The sequence below is a fragment of the Triplophysa dalaica genome, chromosome 20 (genome assembly GCF_015846415.1).
Source record: "Triplophysa dalaica isolate WHDGS20190420 chromosome 20, ASM1584641v1, whole genome shotgun sequence".
Lineage (NCBI taxonomy): Eukaryota > Metazoa > Chordata > Actinopteri > Cypriniformes > Nemacheilidae > Triplophysa > Triplophysa dalaica.
Genome location: NC_079561.1, coordinates 20062524 through 20085599, shown reverse-complemented (window position 1 = coordinate 20085599; position 23076 = coordinate 20062524). Strand labels below are relative to the sequence as shown.

The window sequence follows — 23076 nt, the reverse complement described above, 5'->3', positions numbered from 1 at the left end:
TCCCAGCATGCACTCGCAGAGAGAGATAGAGTGAGAGAGAGAAAGAGAGAGAGAGAGAGAGAGAGAGAGTGTTAATGAAGGTGCACTTTCTGATGGTACTGTAGGTTTGTTTTTTTACAGCTCTCTTTATAGTGGGGCATGTTGTCACAGTGAGACACTGCTATTAACAAGCAAAACAAAAATAATGAAACACAAAACAATTAATACAATTAAAAATTAAACAAAGAAACAACATTTGAACGTATTCCTGTTTATACACCCACAATGCATTTGTATTGATTCTGTGTAATGTGTAATGTGTGCGTTTGTGACTTACATCATTCATGATGTTTCCAGCTTGTAGCACTAAATGAAGGATGTTGTGTAACTCCTCACAGTTCAACAGCTCTGTAAAAAACAAGTCCATCATCAGTGTTCACACACACACTCACACGTGCACACATCACACAAACACACACCTGTGATGGCAGTCCGGACCACGGTGATGTCCTGCTTCACAGCTGAACACAAGGAGAAAAACTCTCCCTTCAACAGCAGAGCTTCAACACGCACACCATACCTGCAAACACAAACTGAGAGTCAACACAACTCTTTGACAACAAATTTGACTCTGTGTGTGTGTGTGTTTGCGTGTGCATGCATGCGTGTTAGTGCGTGTGTGTGTGTTTCTTTGTGTGTTTGCGTGTGTGTGTGCATGTGTGTGTACCTGGGTAGATGGATGAGTGTGTACATGAAGGCATCAGCAGGTGAGAGGTCTTTAGTGTCTCCACTGAACATCTGAAGCTTCTTCACCTGTCAGTATCATTGATCATTTATAGATGATGATTGACTGATGATCAGACTCATTGATCTGTGCTGTGTTTTACCTCCTCCTCCTCCGGCAGAAGCTTCAGCAGACCTCTGAGAGACTCCACATCACATGACTCACTGTTCCCATGAAGAACATCCTCCAACAGACCATCACCGGACCTCAACACAACATCACATGATCAATCAGTCTGTGTGCGTCAGTGAATGTGTGTGGTTCACGTTACACTTACTTTTTAAGGTGCTTGAGGAAAATAGAGATATTCATGCTTCTCTTGGAATCCAGGATGGTGATCTATAGAAAACACACACACCAAGCATGAGCTGAGTTGAGAGCACATCATCACTCTTCACAGCATCATCCATCATCTGACCTGCTCTCTGAGATCTTTCACAGAACCTCGTCCTCGCAACATCCTCCTGTCGGCCGCGGCGGGGGACCGCGTGTCATCACGTTGTCCAAAGAGCTCTTCGATGGCTCTGATGTCGATGTGGAAGGATGTTTCTCTGCTGTGTCGGCCGAGGGTCCACAGGTTGGGTCTGTCCTGCCGTTTGACGCGCTCCTCTGGAATGGGTTTCCAGTAGAAGCTCCTGACCCTCCTCTTCCTCTGCACAGGGTTTCCCAGCGGCAGGGGAGGAGGGAGGGGAGGGGCCGGGGGCGGAGCATAACTGAGGACATCCTCTGGTTGTGAGGAAGAAGGGGGGATAGAAAGAAGATCCACTTCCTCTTCCTGAAAGCTCAGTGTCTCATTGGCTAAAAACGAGACTCCACTCATAACACCTGGAGTGAAAGGAGTAAACTAAATGTGAGAGGGGTGGGCAGGGTCAAGGGATGATTGACAGCTGGAGTACGGTGACACATGAATGCAAGATATGAAAAAGCAACATCGGAAGACAGCGAGCTCTGGAAAAGATGCTCCTCAAGGAATAGAAAAATCTGTAACACACACACACACACAGTCGCCGCATGAACAACAATTATTAGGTAAAATCATGTTTTAAGTTAAATTTGAACATTTTCAGTTTACAATCACATTATCTGTCTGGTTGTGAGCTGCTTACCAAGACAAGATCTCAATGTGGTCTCCATAAATCTTGCTCAGCCGGGAAGTCTTCAAAATAGAAAAAAGTCATACAGGTTTGACATGACATGATGAGGACGAGAAGATTTTTTCTTTTTTCACGGAAATACATCAAATGATGCTTATAGTCCTTCAAGAGTGAATTTCTGTGACATCATCACAGGTTCAGCAGTTCATTACAGAATGACATCACATTAATCCATATCAGCTCTTTAGCACAAAACAAATATTTACACATGCAACCGGACCTCCCTTCAGCTGAACAATAGAGCAGAGAGCACACCTTTATATTCTCTCTCTGTGTCACTAAATATAACCTATAACACTAAAGAACATATATAAACTCTTCATGTGTGCGGTAGACAACAGGTGGATGAGATCAGCATCTTTTCCTTTATAAACACTAGTTCTTTCGAGAAGATATTTTGTTTGTTCTACAACTTGAAATTGTGCTCTTTATGATTAATAAGATGTGAAATAAACTGTGACATTCTCACACTTAATAAGAAGACGTGACGTCAGAGATCTTCACGTCTGACATGCACAGTTAGTTTTAAACACCTAAAGCACAACGACACTAAACACATTAACATCTGCTCTTTACAGCAATAACTACACAACAACATAATAAACACATATGGGAAATGTCGTACAACCACACACAAGTGAAACAGAAGCTCTGTGTGAACGGCTGACATGAAGATGACGCGCTGACAGAAAGGTAAAGCGGCGTTTCGTGTATATTTCTAATAACAAAAATTCAGCTTAATGAATCAAACATATTTCAAGATCTTTCTTTCTTTTCAAAAACACTTCATACTTTAATTCAAAACACACATGCGCACTGATGAGTGCATCGCCTCAGAGATCTGTTGAGATGAAACAAACTTACCTTGAAGTGTCATGAAGATGTCATCGATGATTTAATGATCATCATCATCATCACGTCAGAAAACATCTGCAGCATTTCTTCACTTTTCAGCACCAGGCAGAAACATCAAGCGCGCGCGTGGTCTCAGCGCGTCTGTCAAACACCTCGCGCGCACGCGCATACATACGGGCACGCGCTAGACCGTTAAATACACTGTTAGGCTTATTAAATTTAGGCTACACCGTGTACTGTAGCGTGAAATAAAACACACAGACATCTTGGATGTGAACTTTTACAATGTTTAAAGTGTGTTAAAAGTTGCTGTGCATTGGCGCGCGTGTCTGTGTCTGTGTGTGTGTGTGTGTGTGCGTGTGTGTGTGTGTGTGTGCGTGCGTGCGTGCGTGCGTGTGTGTGCGTGCGTGCGTGCGTGTGTGTGTGTGTGTGTGTGTGTGTGTGTGTAAGAGAGAGATAATACCTCTACCGTTACGCCCAGTGACTAATATGTGCTGTCAGGCTAATCATGTTTTACAGTTGAAATATTATTTTAAATTCAAATTAATTTCAATAGATTTATTTCTTTTGTTTGCAAAGAAGCTTCGGGGAAACATAAAAATAGTAGAGAATATAATATAATATACAATCAAAAAAATGATAAACTTCACTGTAAATATTCAATATTTATTTAAAACCATTTTTCAGGTAATTACTTGTATATTAAATCCTCCAGCGCAGTAGAGAATTATAGAACGTATATCCCACTATAGAATATACAGTTATACATAGATACAGTTTATTAGCATTATTAAAACCATAAGATACATTTGGCTGGTGTGATGTTGAGAGTCATGGAAAAACTCATTTCAGGACACAGGGATCATTGTAATGACGTGTCGCCTGAAAATGTCTCGGGTTACTTGGCTGTAACCCTGTTCCCTGAAATCAGGAACGAGATGCTGCGTTTCAAACGCTATGGGAGAACAGTCTTTGTTCGACCGGTTGTGAAACACGTGTGTCAAACACGGCAAAAATTATTTTGGCTTTAAATAACCTCCCCAGGTGACGTAGCTAATTACAACAGCACCTGCAGTTTATAAATGCGCGTGAATGCGGACGTATCATCAGGTTCCAACTTTGTCTAAAAGGACGTCTTGGCACGCCTACAGTGTGTCATTGAGGCGCAGCATCTGGTTCCCGCTTTTTCAGGGAACAGGGTTACAGCCAAGTTACCCGAGACGTTCCCTATCAAAAGCTACACTCAATGCTGCATTTCAAACGCTATGGGAACGAGAATACCAAACCGCCGCACTGGAAGTGTCTGGACTCCCGAGGTTATGTGACATGTGTGCACAATCCACGAGGAGGCCTCAGATAAGACTCTGGGATGTAGACTCCAGGACACGTGAGCCGGGAGTGGCGTGGACATCCAGACTATAAAAACGGAACGACTGGAGAACGGAACTTTAGGCAAATAACTCGGGTGAGGATGCAGAATAGCTTTGACCAACCCAGGGGCAACATTTAAACAGGACGGCGAGGTCGAGAGCGCCTGCAAATCTCCGATTCTCTTAAGAGAGGTTATTGCCATTAGAAAAAACATTCTAAAGGTCAGAAGCCTGACAGGTGCTGACTCCATAAGTTCGAACGGGGCGCTAACTAGACCCTCGAGCACTGTCGCTAAGTCGCATGGAGGGACTTTCCTTCTAGAAGGAGGCATCAGCAGCCTCGCTCCACAAATAAATCGGGCGACTAAAGGGTGTTTCCCACAGAAACCCACTCAATCAGGTCGTGGAAGGCCGAAATTGCGGCCACCTAAACCCTGAGAGTACCTGGGCTTACCCCTGAGGACAGTTTCTCTTACAGAAACTCCAACACTGAAACGATCTGGCAGTAATTGGGTCTGCATGGTGTGCCATGCACCATCTGTCAAAATCCCTCCATGTTAGCGCGTAGCTCCTTCTAGTGGAGGGAGGCCTACCACTTAGAATAGCTCTCTACTCCATCAGGCGGAACCTCAACATTTCTCAGCAGGTGCCCTTCAGGGGCCCGGCATGGAGGTTCCAGAGCTCAGGATGGGGATGAAACACTGCCCCCTCGCCTGAGACAATAGATCTCTCCTGACTGGGATCGCCCATGGCGAGTCATCGAGGAGGGTTACTAGGTCTGAGAACCAGATTCTGGTTGGCCAACGGGGAGCCATCAATAAGAGGCGCGAGCCCTGTTGACAGACCTTTGCCAGGACTCCAGGGAGCAGAGCTATCGGAGGAAATGCGTAAAGACGCAGTCTAGGCCACGTATTGGCCATCGCGTCCAGACCCAGGGGAGCTGGATGAGTCAGAGAAGTAGAGGGGACAGTGTGCTGTCTCTTGCTTAGCAAAGAGGTCCATATTTGCTTCAAAAAATCTTTCAGGTTTTGTTTGACTATTTTGGGGGTTGGAGTTTCCATTCCCCGTTTGTCACAGCTTGTCTGGACAGCATGTCTGCTCCCTCATTCCTATGCCCTGGGATGTGAATCGCTCTGAGGGACAAGAATTTGACCTCTTCCCAGGGCAGGATTTGCTGGGCCAGTTTGTTCAGTGGTGCGACCGCAGCCTGCCCTGTTGATTTATGTACGAGACTACTGAAGGGTTGTCCCCCCGCACTAGGACATGGTAGCCTCGTTACTACCGGAGGAAGTTTTTCAGGGCCAGCTCGCCGTGGAGATCCTCAAAGAAAGGGAGGGCCTGATTTTGGGGCTCATCCCTCCGGCCACCCGACAGATATCTGTCCTTGAGCTTTGAACCCTTGGGAGCCTCTTGTTCCTGCGGCCAGTCGAGTTTGAGCCTGTCGACTGCCTTGGTAACCGCCCTGCCCTCAACCGCTTTTATATTGCGAGAGGAATGCCCCGAGGCGGAGCTATCTAACGCGAGCCCCAGGATGAGGAAGAGGTGGCTCGGTCTCGTTCAATAAAGGCGAGCCGAGCACGCAGAACTCTGAATTCAAAAACATCACAGAGTTCACACACTCCCTCAAGTCCCTGGGCGGCATGGTCAGCCCCCAAGCATACAAAGCAAAACTCATGCTTATCGAAATCGGAGAGGATCCTCTCACAGGGAGGAACACAACTCCGATCCGAGTCAGTCATGGTCCTTTATTTTTTGTATGTGCTTTATTCCAACACTAGGCTCAGTACTAAAAAAAGTGCTTGGTCACTAGTGTAAGAATCTACTTATTTTGCTTTGGCAAAACTTTGATAACAACAAAAGAGGGAGACTTCTCCCTCACAACACATGCACACACAAAGCGGTCCTTGAAGACAAAAGAACCTGATGAGGCGTCCGCATTCACGCGCATTTATAACCTGCAGGTGCTGTTGTAATTAGCCACGTCACCTGCCGAGGTTATTTAAAGCCAAAATAATTTTTGCCGTGTTTGACACACGTGCTTCACAACCGGTCCAACAAAGACTGTTCTCCCATAGCGTTTGAAACGCAGCATCGAGTGTAGCTTTTGATAGGGAACTACAGATCAGATGAGATTTGACATCACTGCAGAATGAGTCCTGTCATAGAAAGAGAGAAGGAAAGAGACATATGTAAATGTTTCAAACTGAAGATAGGAACAGAAGGAACAGGACACACATGTAAATGAGTCTATTTGCTATATTTGAAAAAACCTGAAGTTTGTTTATTGACTCCAAATATGACACTCGTCTCTCTTCTGCTCACAGGTGACTAAATATCAATCCTTTGGGAAAATATTTTGCTTTGTCTTATAGAATTCTTCGATAATAACGCTGTACAATTAAATTATTTAAAAAAACGTTATTTCCTGTAAGCTAATTTTCTCTTGATGTTTTTATAGTCTCAGCGGTTCTCAGTTTCTCGGAGTGTTCTCTGCGTCAGTATCACTTTGTGAACCGAGTGATGTCATGGGGTGAAGCTCAGAGATACTGCAGAGAGAATCACACAGATCTGACCACCGTCAACAACATGATTGACCTGAAGAACATCATGAACACTGTCAACAATCAGACTGTATGGATTGGGCTGCACAAGATGAATAACATTACATGGAGATGGTCGCTGGGAGACCCAGCGTTTTACATCGGTATCGACACAGTATCGACACTGGAGTTCTGGACAACCAGACAACAAAAAAAATGATGACTGTATTTTTATGGATCATGACGGAACGTGGCACGATGCTGGCTGTTCTAGTGCCGATGTGCGCTACAACGGTGAGTTGAGCTTTGTGTGATCATATCTCATCTGATATGTCCAGAACATTGTGTTTTGAGCATGAAAATCAATATCAGTTCCATATTTTCAAGACAGCAGCAAAACATTCATTCCTGTAGATGAACACAAGACGTGGCATCAAGCTCAGAGCTACTGCAGAGAGAATCACACAGATCTGGCCAGTGTGAGGAACATCACTGAAAATGAGAAGATTAGGAATCTCACAAAAAATCATAAAGCCTGGATTGGTCTGTTCAGAGACTCATGGGTGTGGTCAGATAACAGTTCCTCCTCATTCAGAAACTGGAACATTGATGAACCCAATTTCCCTGGCGTTGAAAACTGCACAAGTCTGACGACAAAAGGAACCTGGATAAACAGTAAATGTGAAGATAAATTTCCTTTTGTGTGTCATAACGGTGAGTAAAGCAAGAATCCATTAACACAAGCGAAACTTCAGACGGCATGTGATCATTCATGTGTCTCTATCTTCATCAGTCTAGTGTTCTTCAAGCTTTGGTTTGGTGTTGTTGTCTGTAGATAAGTTGGTTTTGTTCCGAGAGAATGGGACGGGCGCTCTGGAACACTGCAGGAGCATTCAGATGGATCTGGTGTGTGTGGAATCAGAGGAGATTCAGCGTGGTGTGATGAACGTGATGAAAGACACCTCCACCTCTGAGGTTTGGTTGGGTTTACGTCACTCTTGTGTCGTGGGCATCTGGTTCTGGGTGAGTGGAGAGATCATGTGTTATCAGAAGTGGGCTGAAGGGAACGGGACGGGTGAAGAGGACTGCAGTGACGGCGGGCGAGCGGCGGCCATTCAGACGGGACCGGATCACACCTGGATCAGTCTTCCTGGATCTCGCTAACTCAACTTCATCTGCAGCAAAATACCATAAACACAGTTAACATTCCTCTCTCTCTCTCTCTCTCTCTCTCTCTCTCTCATACACTGAAACATATTTATATCACTTCGATTAGCTTTACTGTGCTCTTCTTTCATTACCACAATTCGTATAAGAGGACTGAAAAAGATTTGGGAAACTCCCATCTGAAAATATTTTAAAGAGCCTTTTGCTACTTGTTTTGCGTTTATAACAATATTAGCTGAGTAACTATTAATGAGTGGTACTTATATGCATTAATGTTTCAGAATATCAATTATAATCATATATAAGGCATATACTGTATGAACGTTTGGTGTATCAAATAATAATTTGAATAAGATTGTTTTTTTGGGGTAGGTTATCTATGCTGTAAAAAAATATTTCGCTAGTTTGTTGACTCAACTTAAAATTTTAAATCAACCAGGTCAAATTTGTAGATCGTTGTAATAACTAAATAATTTCAGTTATGACAACTTAACACAGTATTAATGTAAAAAATAATCTTTAGTTGTTTGAACAAGCTATTAGTTGGATCAATGAGTGTGTCATATTGTGTTAACTCATATTTTTAAGTTGAAGTAACTCAAAATTTTAAGGCATCCTGGTAACTTATTTTTTATGTTGAACCAACAAATATTATTGACAGTGTATCAGACTGTGTGTATTCATATTTGTGGATCAATAAAACTTTGGAAGAAGGTGAATAATGTGTGAGTTCTCTGCTTGGAATAAGGCAGTATGTCAGGGTTGTGACATACTTCAATGTGACATACAGGGTTGTGGCAAAACTTGTGAAGTCATATTTTAAGCAAGCAAATTCATTTTTAATTGATCTTGTCTCACCTGTATAATCAACAAACAATACAGAGCAGAATAAATGATCTGGGAAAACAGATCTTTGTACATTTTCCTCCTGTAGCTTTGCAGAATTTCACATAGAATACAAAAAATAAAAGATATAACATGGAAAAATGAGGTTGTAGATGAGTTGAATGAAAGACTGTATTTGTTTGTGTTAATCTTCCTGTTTTAGTCTGTCTGTGCTGCTCAGTGGGGACGTGAAGCATCAACACATCTGTAAACAAACTGTTCTGTTCACAAAAACATGACATTTTAATGAACCTCTCTATTAATAAGGACTCAAATAATGGTGTTCAGAACGAAGGTTTAAGGTATGCTGCGGGATCATGGCATATTTTTACAGTTTCCCGACTGAATCTTCTGCATGACGTCAGCAGTGTGTGCGCGTGTGTATGTGTGTGTGTGTAACATCTGGAATCTGACTCGAGACGCCTTCATCTGACCTCACTGTTCCTGAACGTCTGATTCTCAAATAAATCTGTTCACAAAACACTGTGATTGTGTTACAGAGGAAATTAAAATGTCTAATATAAAACTCTTAGACAAAACTTCATTACCACAACACTCGAGTGTCATTTACAGCGGATCCACAAAAACACAAGCCGTGTCTGTGTTCTCACACACGCACAAATAAATCTTTATAGTAACTTGTGGTTTTAGTGAGACACGCAGCGTCTCGTCCGCGCCCCCGCGCGCGCGCTCATTGGTTCCGCGCGCTGTAACGAGAGTTTAAATGGATCTGCTGCTGCTCGTTGTTTTATTTCAGTAACTCACCGTCAGGTAAGAATGACTTCATTTACCTTAAAGAGTATTGTTTCATATGACAACACGTCTTATATATATTATACGTTTAATTGCAGTGAATTAAAGATGAAGATTTTCGCGCTAGTTTTATGTCTCCTGACTTTAAGTCTCGCGCTGCCTGTAAGTATAAATCTATTTTTTATCAAAACCTGACATTTAAGCGTAATATAATGCAACGTATTTTTTAACTGGAAATTTTGTTCAAATTAATGCTTTTATTACATGTTGCATTGTGACTTTATGACGATAAGGATGAAATCTTAAAAAACCAATTGGCACCTCTTGAAAACCTCCATACGCGCATGCGCACATCATACAGGCGCTCAAAAGCGCGTCACAACAGCGAAAAGAGGGATATAACAGAGCTGATTTAATTATGTCTGTTTCAAAACATTAACGTTTCCTGTGTGTGATTTCTTCACAAACACCTACATCTTATTTTAATCTGTACATCCTGAAATGTGTGTAATGTTTGCAGCACGTCTTTATTTGAATGATCATCTTTGATTCTGTTTTTCTGATTAATGTTGAAATGACCAGATGCAGCGCAGACGTGTAGCTCGATCAGACAGTTCAGAGGACGAGGGGGTACGTCAAACACACACAATTTGCATCCACCTTTAAAACATTATTCAATTCAAAGCAAAATCATGTGATTCACAAGAGTGTATTTTATACAGACAATCCGGTTTTACAGTACGTGTACATATAGTGTACTAACATAAGAATAAAATGGGTAGCATAAGGTATAAGTTTAGGTTTAGTGTAGGTTCAGGGTTAGTACCCAGTTACTGTAATAAGTACACAGTCCGGACACGGGAAACAGGAATGTAAAAAAGTGCTACGAACAATCCTGTGTGCTTCACATTTTGTGTGATTTTCAGAGCGACTCCGAGGGAAACAGCAATGAACATGAGAAGAAGGCAGAAGAAGATGAAGGAGGAGATGGAGAGGAAGAGGAGGAAGGAGAAGACGAGGAAGTGACAGAAGAAGAGGAAAATGAAAAAGGAGAGGGGAAAAATGAAGAGGACGAGGAGGAAGGGGGAGACGGAGAGGAAGATGAAGAAGGTGAAGAGGGGGAGGAGGGTGACGGGGAGAGTGAGGATGAAGAAGAGACGGAGGGTAAAAACACAGAGGATGACGAAGGTGAAGAGGAGAACAGCGAGAGTGAAGGAGGAGATGAAGAGGAGGACAACAGCGATGGAAAGAAAACCAGAAAAAACAAACAGAGATGAACAAGCACCAGTAACAGCTTTTCACATTTCTGTACCTGAAGAACACTGAACACCTCTCTCTCACAGGATATGACATCATGATGGGCGGGGCTCTGACAGATCATCAAGCCTTTAATCACAACTGAATCATCAATGTCAACTCATATTCACACTCGCCTCATAAGAGTTATTCTTCAGATTTTAATTTTTAACTAACCAAAGTTTGTCTTTTACTGATCATATAACAAAAACAGGTGTCAAGTATGTAAATACATGTTCACGGACTATTTTAAATCTTGACCAGTGTTACTATTGATGACCTGAGTTTATAATTTAGTTTTTCAGTATATTCGGATTATTTTCTAGTGCTTTAGTGACGTGTCCCAGACATTCCTGATATTGAAACTGATGTAAAACTGATGTAACCACCAATAAAATGTTATAAATATACTAGCATGATAGAAAGATATGTTACATTTGATGTATTTCCAAAAGTATTCTTTTGAAATGGAATGTTTTTTATAAACCTTCAGAATTCCACAAGTCAATGATGTGTTGTTTTGACATTTCCACATTTCACCACAACATCTCAAAGTCATTCGTGTAATGTCCTGTCAGTCAAACTCCTGCACGCACACGTGTGTTTGAAATGATTGTTTTTACTGTCGAGCTGGAGAAAAAAAGATTCATTTATTTATCTGAAATGAAGCACAAATCACATTCAGAAAGTCATTTCTAAACATGAACTTTAGGACAGGTGTAAGAGATGCCTATGACATCATAGAGTAGATTGATAGCAGCTACTGCTTTCTGATTGGATGACAGTATGACTGTCATAATTATGAGAGTCACTGCCCCCGATAATTACATCTCACATTAACAGAGTCAGTATCACTTAGTCATAAAAAACAATCACGTCTTGATTATAATCATCAATTAACCATTCATCAATCAACAAAGAGACATTCAGTGCTGCATACACCAACACACAGACACACACTTCCTAACCAGTCAGGTGATCAAGTGAATGAATTTTAATCTGCATCTCAGATAACTGTGTTTTATTTGATTCAATGTTTGACCCCAGAAGAGAAAAGCATCTGTGAAGTGTTACGTTCAGTCATTCAATCGAGTCTGCACAGCTAGAAGAATACTCCTGTATGTTTTAAGACTTTGAACAGAATCAATAAACAGGTTATGGCCTCATTGTTGACAGATTTCTTTGGCTCAGCTCTGGTCATGATCACAGAACTGCTGGTGTGAACGGAGCTGCAGACAGACACAAGAGATGAAGGGAAGCACCTGATGTTTAGTATCTGGTTAGGACAGTGTGTGAATCCTCTACAGTTATTCAAGGTTCATGTGTCCGTCTGGAGCTCTAGAGAGGATTGTCTACGTTCCACACGTCACCGCTGAGAGCGTTCGCAGCGCCCTGCATCGTCCAGGTGAAGAGAGCCAGTTGCCGTCGGAAACGCACCTCGTCGAAGAGATGCGGGTCAGAGCGCAGGAGGGACAGATGCTCGGCGAGAGCGGTCAGCGTGTGATCACCGCGCCCGTGAAACACGTGACGAAACGGCGTCTCCACCACAGACATGTACTGAGACAGAAAGTAATATTCCACCTGTGCACAACATTGAGTGAGCTTTCATTTCCTTCAGTGTTTATAGAGAAACGTGACTGACACACGTGTGTTTACCCTCATGATGCGTGTGTTGTAGAGTCTGGCCAGTCTCTCGTCCTGAACATCACTGTTCTTTATAGCGTCCAGAAGACTTCTAGCTGCTCGACTGTAATCTCCTCTCGCACTGAATATCCACTGAGGAGACAAACCCCTAATCTGACACACACACATACAGAGAGAGAGTGAGTTGTGTGTAGACTCAATGTGGACCTCTGATGTGTGTGTACCTGTAGTTCAGATGTGTGTGTGTGTGTGTGTGTGCGTGTGTTTGTGTGTGTGTGTGTGTGTGTTTGTGTGTGTGTGTGTGTGTGTGTGTGTGCATGTACCTGTAGTTCAGATGTGTGTGTGTGTGTGTGTGTGTGTGTGTGTGCATGTACCTGTAGTTCAGATGTGTGTGTGTGTGTGTGTATGTGTACCTGTAGTTCAGATGTGTGTGTGTGTGTGTGTGTGTGTGTACATGTACCTGTAGTTCAGTTGTGTGTGTGCATGTACCTGTAGTTCAGTTGTGTGTACACTGAGTTTGGAGCTGAGTTGTTGTGCGGCACTGCTGTAACAGGTGACGTCGAGCGGGAGAATGTGATCATGTGACAGTTTGAGGACCATCAGACCGATGAGTTCAGCGACAGCTCGACCCACAGCACAAAATCGACCCTGTAACAACTCCTGCAGGCGACCCACACTGTCCAACTGAGTGTTGACAAACGGATACACACGAGTGTCCTGAACAAACACACACGGTTAGAAACACAAACACACAGATGCTCTGTGCACTGGAGTTCAATGATGTTTACCTCATTGAAACGCAGCTGCATGGCAGGAACTCCACCAAACGCTGTAAAACTGTACGCACCACTGTTCAAATACAACGGTTTAACACTACAAACAAACAACAAGAGAATAAAAAAACATGACAAAAAGAAACCGATCATAAGTGAAGAAGTGTTCTTACATGTTCTTCCAGCCTCCCTGTCGCTGGACCAGAGAGAAAATCGACTGACCAGAGTGTTTGGGATGCTCCACCTGAAAAATGACAGAAGCACAAAACCTCCAGAAACAGAACCCGCAGCAGACTGAAGCATCTCTTGATGTAATGAGACACACAGAGACACAAACTAATAAAAATAACACAAACGTGTTTTATGGCTCCCTCGATGAGATCAGCTAACAGAGGACTCGAGTACACAGAAAGATTATCATCACCTAAACACAACACACACACACAACACACACAGGTTATTCTGAAACACAAGCTTTGTTTAAGGTTTGTGTGTGTGTGTGTGTGTGTGTGTGTTGTACCCAGGATGGCTTGATCTAGACTGAAATACGCCACAGCCTTCAGGTGCAGCATGGTAAGATAACCCTGAAAACACACACACACACAAACACTGAGTAAACATTACAAAATACTGTTGTAGACTTTAATATTTACTGTAGTAAGAAATGTGTCTACAGTACAGTTTACTATATTAAATACGCGGATGGCAGTTAAATAAGCGGGCGCTGCGGATGATCCGCGGGTCGGCTAATAAAAAATACATTCAGATTAATTGCGGATGGGTCACGGGTGGATGATATCATATACACTATTAACAACATTCCCCTAAAAATACGAATGTGTTTTAAATGCATTTTTCATCAGGCGCTGATTTGCAGTAATTTAAAAGAAATGCATGTGTGGTGGCGGTAGAGGACGGTCTATTTCTTAAAGCAGAAATGGAGGCAAAAGAGATCCGAGGGAAATTTAAAAAGGGAGAAATAAAAACAAAACAAAAGGAAGGAAGGAAAGAAAAGTACCGTGTGGGAGCGTTTTAGCACAAGGATGAATCAAGTGCTGGGTATGTAATATGCAACGACTGTGAGGCACTGTATGTATATGAAAGCCATAAGACTGGTACCTCTTATATGGTACATCATGTATTTGCTAAATCAAAATATTAGATTTAAGTATTTACAGACAAAGACAGTGCTAGAAAATTTACTGAGTAATTTAAATGACGATCGGGTCCGGGTCGGGTGCGGATATCTATATCAGAGAAAACTATACGTGCAGGGGGGTGGCGGTTGGATAATTTATTTGAAGCAGAGGATGCGGGTGACATTTTAGCTCATCCGCGCATCTCTAGAGTGCAGTACTGACCTCCAGCCATTCGGTGGCACCAACATTACCAAAGTCTCCTCCATCCCAGCTGACAAAGAGCAGACTGCGTTTGGGTAAAAACCCTGAGGACACATTACAGTTAACACACAGCACGTGTGTGTTCATGTGTGTTTTTATTTGTGTTCATGTGTGTGTGTGTTACCGTTCTCCACCATGGTGCTGAATGTTCTTGCGAGTTCCATCAGGATGGCAGTTCCCACTCCAGACTTCACAGCACCCTGACCCCATGAATCCCTCTGAGCGCCAACGATGATGTAATGATCTGAGAGAAACATGACACGTGATTGAACAGCTCTCGTCTCGTCAACCGCTCAGGACACACAACATGACATCAGGGTCTCACCAGGTTCCACTTTGCCCTCGATGGAGGCGAAGATGTTGTTGAGCAGCACAGGTTTCATTTTGTTAAACACGCCCATCTTCACCCGGCGCTCGCCGGGGCCTGTGAAACCTGGACCCAACACACACTGAACGTACGGCAGACGACCCTGCCAACCCCGCGGACAACCAACACCAGATAACTGACTGTGAGAGAGAGAGAGAGAGACAGAGAGAGAGTGAGAGAAAAACAGAGAGAGAGAGAGAGAGAGAGATAGAAAGAGAGACAGATAGAGAGAGACCAAAGGGAGAGAGAGGGAGAGAGGGAGAGAGAGAGAGATAGAAAGAGAGACAGATAGAGAGAGACCAAAGGGAGAGAGAGGGAGAGAGAGAGACAGAGAGAGAGTGAGAAAGAGTGAGAGAGAGAGAGAGACAGAGGGAGAGTGAGAAAGAGTGAGAGAGAGAGACAGAGGGAGAGTGAGAAAGAGAGAGAGAGGGAGAGAGAGAGATAGAAAGAGAGACAGATAGAGAGAAAGAGAGAGAGAGAAAGAGTGAGAGAGCTAGAAAGGGTGAGAGAGAGAGAGAAAGAGTGAGAGAGAGAGAGAGAGAGAGAGAGAGAGAGAGAATAAGAGAGAAACAGAGAGAGCAAGAGAAAGAGTGAGAGAGAGTGAGACAGAGGGAGAGTGAGAAAGAGTGAGAGAGAGAGAGAGAGAGAGAGAGAGTGAGAGAGATAGAGGGGGGAGAGAGATCAAAGGGTGAGAGAGAGAGTTTCATGAGTGAAATGTATTTGGAGGTGAGCTTTACACACTCATTTGATGGACAGATTCATGTCTCATCAGGAGGAACAGACCTTAACAGTTTGGATGCAACGTTTGCACTGATTGGCTGAGCTGGAATGATTGGCAGGCCAGAAGATTGGGTGGATGGGAACTGGGTGTGGTTAAAGGAGGGAAATCCAGGTGTGTAGGGGTCACCTGATCCCAGATGAACCTGTAGTGACACACAACAACAATAAACATGACGCCAGACAGCGATGGAAAATGACACATGCATGACACACAACGTACATGTTCAGAGATGACAGCGTTGCTATGGAGACCGAGTCGCCGTGGATCCTGGGGTACGTCTGCAGGGTCAGGGTAGATGAGGACACCCACATGCCCCGCCTCCTGGGCGTGCCACACCTTTTCGGCGAAGCTCAAGCCCCCTCCCACCCTCACTATAGCGATAGAGCCGTTGAGAGACACGCCGATTGAACGCAGCTGATCAAAATCCTCACGCCGACCGTAGTTCACATATACAACTCCTCCCTGCGAACACGTGTTTACTGAAGTATCAACTACATCGCATGGCATCTGTCGTTGTCATAGTAACTGAGATTATGTTACCGTGGTTGTTCCTGTGGCGCTGTAAGCACAATAACCATCACCATCTAGAGGAATCTCCTCAAGCTCCACCCCCTCAGAATCCACCAACCAGAGACTGTTCCTTTGTGACCTACACACAAACACAAGCACACAAACAAACAACACACACACGCCCGCAAACAAGCACACATGCACACACAAGCGCAAGTAGGAACAAGCGTACACACAAACACACACATGCAATCAAACACACACACGCATGCACACACACATACACACAAACACACGCATACAAAAACACAAACACACGCATACAAAAACACAAACACACGCATACAAAAACACACACGCACGCACGCACGCACACACACGCACGCACGCACACAAGCAAACACACACACACACACACACACACACACACACACACACACACACAAGCAAACACACACAAACACACAAGCAAACACACACAAACACACATGCACACACACACCCACGTATGCACACACACGTACACACAAACACACACACACGCACGCACACACATACATACACACACGCCCACACATGCACACACATGCATCCATGCACACACAAACACACACATGCACACACATGCATCCACGCACACACACCCACGTATGCACAAACACACACATGCACGCACACACAAACACATGCAGCTTAAAAAAATGGTGAATCTGACTGTACAACAGAATGCACATGATGATGAAATAACACACAAGTTAAACTGATGCGCGCATACACACCTGGAGGGGAACTGGAGTGTTGCGTAGTGTGAGTCCGTCCAGGTGTGATCCATGCGGAGGTTCTGAAGGTTCTGTAGGATCTCACTGGCTATAGCGTTTCCTTCAGAAGAACCCGGAGGATGAGACGTCCTGCTCACTCGCCTGAACACATCACAGTCAACCTCAACTGAACCTCAGAGAACTCATCACAGGTCAAAGGTCACGATCTCACCTGAGCGTGTTCTCCATTCTGTCCTCCTTCAGGTATTTCTTCAGCATCTGTCTGAGCTCCGACATGTACATCACTCCTCCCTCGGGCACGTGTTCTGAGCCGGCGGCGTCGCTCAGAGGGATCAGCTCTCTCTCCTCCTGACATGAGCGCCACATTCCACCAAACGCCACGTATCCCAGCAGGAACGCTGAGGATGAAAGCAATCACGCTCTGTGCACTGCTGTGATGTGACGTCGGCGTGTGTGATGATGTACCTGCGCTGAATATCAGCAGGCCAATGAGAGTGAGGTAAAGCGCTGGTGTCCTGCGGGGGGCCATCTGCGGATGTGAGGTGATGATGTCACTGTTTAACGGCACCTGTGATCCCTCCTCCGACTCCAGCGCCGACAGTTTCATTTCAACATGAGCCACTCGATGTCTGACCCCGCCTCCTTCCTCCACTCCTTCCTTACATTCAGCTCCGCCCCCTGACGTCTGTTTAAAACACAAAGTGGTGCTCCTTCAGTTAACGTGCCAGATGTCACAATAAAAGCAAAAACATTACAGCTTATAACACCACATCAGCTTGAGTAATTGTATGCACCAAGGGTCTGAGAGTAACGCAATTTCAATTCTCTGTATGTATGTACTGTACATGTGGAAGAATTGACAATAAAGCAAAAACAAAGACTATCAATTTGAAAAAACATTCATTATAATAAAAGTTTAAAGACATTCAGAAAAATGATTGAAGATGAATGAAAATGAAAACAGATAAATTGATTAAATTGTCTGTATTTTATCAGAGTAAATAAACAATTCGCTTAATAATCACAAATCACTGAATAATAAACAAATAAATGAATCACTGACTGAGTGAACAAATAAACACATAACTGAACAAATAAATGAATCACTAAATCAGGGGTGGCAAACCCGCGGCTCTTTGACTGCCTCTTTGCGGCTCTAAAATCATCTATCCACAAGTTGCTTATTTATCGCATTTTTTGTTTTTTAAATAATTTTTAACTGAACTAAACTAAACAGAAATGTATACAAATTAATTTTGAAATAATATAAATTATTTTAGAAATAATTATTTGTGTACTAAACGTCACACGCTACTAGCGGCTAGCCTCATCTAGTTCGTACTGCAATTGTGAATCATCATGGCGGAGTCAGGGAAACGCAAATATGTTGATGAGCACAGAACATTTCAATCTGAATGGGAGGATTTACATTTTTTTGTTGAAAGAAACTGAAAACCCTTCGACTACACTGTCGCATTTTAAGGCTTCAAATCTTGAGCGCCATTTCACAACACTCCATCCTTCCGAGGGCCGGGAATTTCCCAAAGGCAGTGAACTCGGCTCTTTTGGAAATTTGACAAACATTCAGAGACGGCCACATTAGATGCCATGGAGTATTGGGCATTAAAAAGTGCCTCAACGATGTTATGGATGATTTTTGTCCCAAAAACGAACATTTCATTTTATGTAAAAGTTCTTGTTAATACATTTTTTTCCATATATGTGGCTCTTTGCAGTGATAAGGTATATATTCTTTGGCTCATCATGCCAAACAGGTTCGCCACCCCTGCACTAAATTAATGAAGGAAAAAAACGAATCACTGAATGAATTAATGAACGAACTAATCACTAAACGAATAAACAAATCACTTAATGAATGATTCACTGAATGAATCACTGAATGAATGAATCACCGAATGAATGATTGATTCACTGAATGTATGAATAAATCACTGAATGAATGAATAAATCACTGAATGAATGAATAAATCACTGAATGAATGAATGTACAATCATCGAATCACGTTTGAGCAGCGGCGCTATACGCAGTCTAGATTAGAACAATTAAACATTGACATGCTTGTACACATTATACATATGCAGTAAATATGATTATTTCTTAAGCAAGTTTTTGTATGTCTTACGAACAGAAAACACATTTCTCGTCCATTTCCGTGCGTGTCCTCGAGCACACATGAGATCTTTTTTAAAGGGACAATTCCCCCAAAAATGAAATTCTGTAATGGATTACTCGCCGTCTAGTTGTTCCAAACCTGTATAAATGTCTTTGTTCGGTTGAACACAAATATATTTGGTAGAATGTTAGGAGGAAGTTTCTTTTGCATCATTGACTACCATAGAAGAAAAGATCATAAAATGGTAGTCAAAGGTGACCCAGAAGTGTTTGCTTTCCTAAATCCCCCAAAACATCTTTTGAGTTCAACAGAACAAAACATAAATAAAATACCTAGGAACCCATTCAGATAAGTAAAGACAGCAATAGAAACGTCGTTTGGCAGTTCTTAACTTTGATTTGACACCAGAAAATATTGGGGCTAGTTTTCATTCCCTTTGGGCTGCTTTCAGGAAGATAGTTCGCAAGATCCCTGTGACCAGCAACAATGACAAGATAAGATTACGTTTACATGATGACCAGCTGGAATTATATATAATCTAGTTCAGTGACGGGACTATTTTTTAATACAATACCTTTGAAAAAAAAGAATTGTAATTTGTATTTAAATGTGTTTAATCTTAGTGTTTTTGTATTTTTTAAACTAAAATACTTTTTGCCAATCAACCTCCTTATTAGATTCGATTCAAATACATCCATTTGGAATACAAAATAATATTATTATGTTACAGTATTTTGTATTTAAATACAATATTTTTTTTCTTTTTTTTGTACAGCCTAATTAATAAAAAAATCAGCAGTCTAATAAAAAAGTTGATTGGCAAAATGTATTTTACATTTCGAAAATACAAAAATACAAAAATATTTTTTTAGAATGTTAGGTTCTACTTCTGTAGTTATTTTGGTGAAAGTAACTCAAAAGTAATACATGTAATGGGGTAGAAGATATAGCAACTACAAATGACTACAAATCCCACAGGTCAGATCATTATAAAAGGAAGTCCAATTTTAGGGACTTCCTATTTGAAGCGCCATGTGGTGTGGGAACTTAAGGCTGTGTAAGAGCTGATGAAGTGAATTGTGCCTGTTTGGATAAACATGTGTTGTGTGTCTCAGAGAATTAAGCATTAAATACAGAGAATGCATGATTGCGTTTACTTTTTGTTTTCTTTACCAGAAATGATGGTGGCTTAATGTGTATTTTGGTACGATCCAAATGTTAAACCAGGTCCTTTATGACAACTTGATTTCAGTTATTGTTGATTTTTGCTAACTTTGTTTGTTTTGTTTGTTTGTTTTGTTTATCTATTGTGGACCAATGAACTGTGGGGTTCTCACTTGTATATGCCACATGAATTACTCTGCCAAGGTGAAGGAATATAGGTGTAGTGATTTGATTTTGGGTGATTGTTGTTGTCTGGAATTTGAAGTGAACTTTTGTTTTCTCTTGTGATGTAGTGTGAGTGTGCACTTATTGGTGGAGTATTCGCTATGTAATATAACCGGGGGGCCCTGTGGTCTCTAGGTGTACTATTGTCTTGTCATTTTTGTTTTATTTAGATTCTTTGCCAATTCCATTCATCCGTGAGCTATTCTAATTATCGTTAAATAAAAACATTTGTGCAGAGAAACAGTCTGTGGTCGTGCTTGTGTTGAGTCCTCTTCATCTCTAATGAGACGTCGGGTTACATACAGGAGTCTTGTAACGTATTATAATTCTGAGACAGTACTATTGTAAGGTAAGGGATTACTTTTAAATAACAGTAACAAGTAATCTGTAATGTATTACACTTTGGAAGTAACTTGCACAACACTGCAAATCATTGAACGAATAAATGAATGAATGAATGAATGAATCACTGAACGACTAAAAAAATCACTAAATGAATGAATGAATGAATATCTTACCCCTGTGATCAATCCTGTGACAGAATCCATCCTCCTGTAACACAACAAACACTCATCACTGACACACAACAACAGATGACACACCGAAGAACATCACAAACCATCATTAACAACAAAAAATACGTTTATATTTCAGTCAAATAAATATTTGTGTTTTTGATTGTGTCATGTCAGGATTTCCCTGTGATCAATAAAGTCAACATGCCACATATGTTTGAGCTCATTTCCCATCAATCCCAGCGCTGATGACACAGCTGCTCTCTCTCTCTCTCTCTCTCTCTCTCTCATTGTGACAGTAAGAGAGATAAAGTAGAGAACACACAGACACCCTCAAACACCGTAACACAGCACATCAAGATCTAAAGAATATAAAACCCTATAAAGACGCGCTGTGAAAACAACACTTGACATGTTACTCAACAGTTAGAGAATAAAACACCTGAACAACGTGAACAAAACAAACTTCATCTCCAGTGTCGTGTGTAACTAGTTTCGATGTTATAAATTACTGTAATTTATTCACTAATCCCTTGAAAAAGTAAAGTAAGGGATTACTATTCTCATTTAATAACATTAACTTCTGATGTCATTAAACTAAATACTGCGTGTCATTTATGTGTGTGTGCGACTTTAATATCTGTGCTTTAATGTATAATTTTCACTTGTGTAATACTTTGATAAGTTAATAAGAATACTTTATCTTGTTTTATATTATTTATTTTAATGAACCAAAGGAGTTGTTTCTTGTCTATTCTTAAATCACTGAACTCATCAAGGTTAATGTAGGAAATAAAAAGTCATTAGTAATAAGTCTTAAATATTTTTTGGAGAGAGTCATTTGTACAGTAATCTAATTACACTATTGAATATGTCATTAGTAACTAGTAATTCATTACTTTTTCCAGAGTAACTCACACAACACATCACACACAAGCATTAGAAATATCATCTAGAAAACACACACACACTCCTGCACTACACAAACATTTGTCCAATCTAGAAAAAACTGTCATGATTCTCTCAGAACTGTCTTGCATCATATCACATAATATGAGGTTTGAAAAATGAAACAGTTAATGTCTGATGTGACTATCTGATCTCTCTCACACACTTCCGTCATTTATTAAATGCTTTGACGGAGAACATTCACTCCTGAGATGCGTTCAGAGGAGAATGAAGGTTTCTCTTCACATCTTCCACCAATAATCACCACCATTGAACACACACACACACACACGCACGCACACACACACACGCACACACACAGATGAAGAAATGATGAGTTCCCCTTCACTAAAATACAGGTGATAAAATGTGACGCCATAGATTAGAAGAATGATTCTCAGTTATTCTTACATCTGGACTCACAGCACATGCGTTTCTGCTCTTAAAAACAACACAAATGATGACAGGAAGTCTTACAGATTTATAACAACATGTGAGCAGTTTTTTTATTTTCAGGTGAATGTTTCACTCAATCGTATAAAGCATGAGACTTGTAATTGTTACTCTGAAGGATTATTTACTCTACTGTTGCACATATTGATTTCTCCAACACACACACACACACACACACACAGTCAAGGACACACACTGACACACACACACACACACACACACGTGTGACAGAGCACAGAGACTTGTTTCTTTGTCAAGACCCGTCAAAGCAGACAAAATTCTACAACAAACTAAAATGAACAGATTCACTCATCAAATGAACAATCACTCACACGTGACCTCATATTCACACACGAGACAAACTAAAGCATCATCTACACACACTCACACACACACAAACAAACAAGAACTGTTCACTGACACAAAGCGTTACAAAAACAGGTATGAAACAGATACAAAAACACTTAATGTGAGATTTATATTAATATGTATGTGTGTGTGTGACATACCTCTCAGTCCTGCCGCCGTCTGTGTTCAATGACCGTCCTGTAAGCTCCGCCCCTCTGCTGATGACACATTAACTAGCTCCACCTCTTGGG

The 23076-nt window shown here is 41.8% G+C and overlaps 3 protein-coding genes across 4 annotated transcripts in view; 1 reads left to right on the top strand and 2 right to left on the bottom strand.

Moving 5' to 3' along the window:
- Positions 1-3136, bottom strand: part of LOC130408878 (FH2 domain-containing protein 1) — a 14176-nt gene extending 11040 nt beyond the window's left edge. The window contains exons 1-8 of the mRNA XM_056732357.1: positions 2782-3136; positions 1870-1919; positions 1182-1744; positions 1041-1102; positions 867-969; positions 707-792; positions 459-559; positions 317-387 (exon numbers count right to left, since the gene is read on the bottom strand). Of these exons, the coding sequence (XP_056588335.1) occupies positions 317-387; positions 459-559; positions 707-792; positions 867-969; positions 1041-1102; positions 1182-1583 (825 nt within the window). The 5' untranslated portion in view covers positions 1584-1744; positions 1870-1919; positions 2782-3136. The remainder of the gene's footprint in view (positions 1-316; positions 388-458; positions 560-706; positions 793-866; positions 970-1040; positions 1103-1181; positions 1745-1869; positions 1920-2781) is intronic.
- A 2646-nt stretch (positions 3137-5782) lies between these two features.
- LOC130408957 (lymphocyte antigen 75-like) lies at positions 5783-7846 on the top strand. Its single transcript, XM_056732493.1, has 4 exons — positions 5783-5882; positions 6601-6846; positions 7097-7396; positions 7518-7846. Exons 1-4 carry the CDS (start codon positions 5783-5785, stop codon positions 7844-7846), a joined length of 975 nt encoding a protein of 324 aa, XP_056588471.1.
- Positions 7847-11414: 3568 nt separating this feature from the next.
- tfr2 (transferrin receptor 2) lies at positions 11415-23073 on the bottom strand. 2 transcript variants are annotated; one of them, XM_056732360.1, is made up of 18 exons: positions 22987-23073; positions 21080-21113; positions 17503-17722; positions 17249-17435; positions 17038-17178; positions 16289-16397; positions 15968-16210; positions 15751-15890; positions 14926-15107; positions 14725-14844; positions 14562-14644; positions 13721-13784; positions 13557-13624; positions 13374-13444; positions 13216-13276; positions 12917-13144; positions 12440-12580; positions 11415-12364 (listed from the first exon to the last, which is right to left on the bottom strand). In XM_056732360.1, exons 2-18 carry the CDS (start codon positions 21107-21109, stop codon positions 12122-12124), a joined length of 2331 nt encoding a protein of 776 aa, XP_056588338.1. In that variant the 5' UTR covers positions 21110-21113; positions 22987-23073; the 3' UTR covers positions 11415-12121. The 2 variants fall into 2 exon arrangements, with proteins under 2 accessions (XP_056588338.1, XP_056588337.1); XM_056732359.1 differs by having other exon boundaries at positions 13216-13300; positions 22987-23072.
- Positions 23074-23076: the final 3 nt, after the last annotated feature.

Bases quoted from the DNA above. Each gene is read 5' to 3' on its own strand.
- LOC130408957 (XM_056732493.1), top strand. From the start codon at position 5,783: ATGGTCAGCCCCCAAGCATACAAAGCAAAACTCATGCTTATCGAAATC. The intron at 5,883-6,600 runs GTCCTTTATTTT...ATGTTTTTATAG, and splicing joins TCCGATCCGAGTCAGTCATG to TCTCAGCGGTTCTCAGTTTC. The intron at 6,847-7,096 runs GTATCGACACAG...TCATTCCTGTAG, and splicing joins AGACCCAGCGTTTTACATCG to ATGAACACAAGACGTGGCAT.
- tfr2 (XM_056732359.1), bottom strand. From the start codon at position 21,109: ATGGATTCTGTCACAGGATTGATCACAGGG. The intron at 17,436-17,502 runs GTACATCATCAC...TTTCATCCTCAG, and splicing joins CCTGCTGATATTCAGCGCAG to CGTTCCTGCTGGGATACGTG. The intron at 15,891-15,967 runs GTACGTTGTGTG...GTGTCACTACAG, and splicing joins ACGCTGTCATCTCTGAACAT to GTTCATCTGGGATCAGGTGA.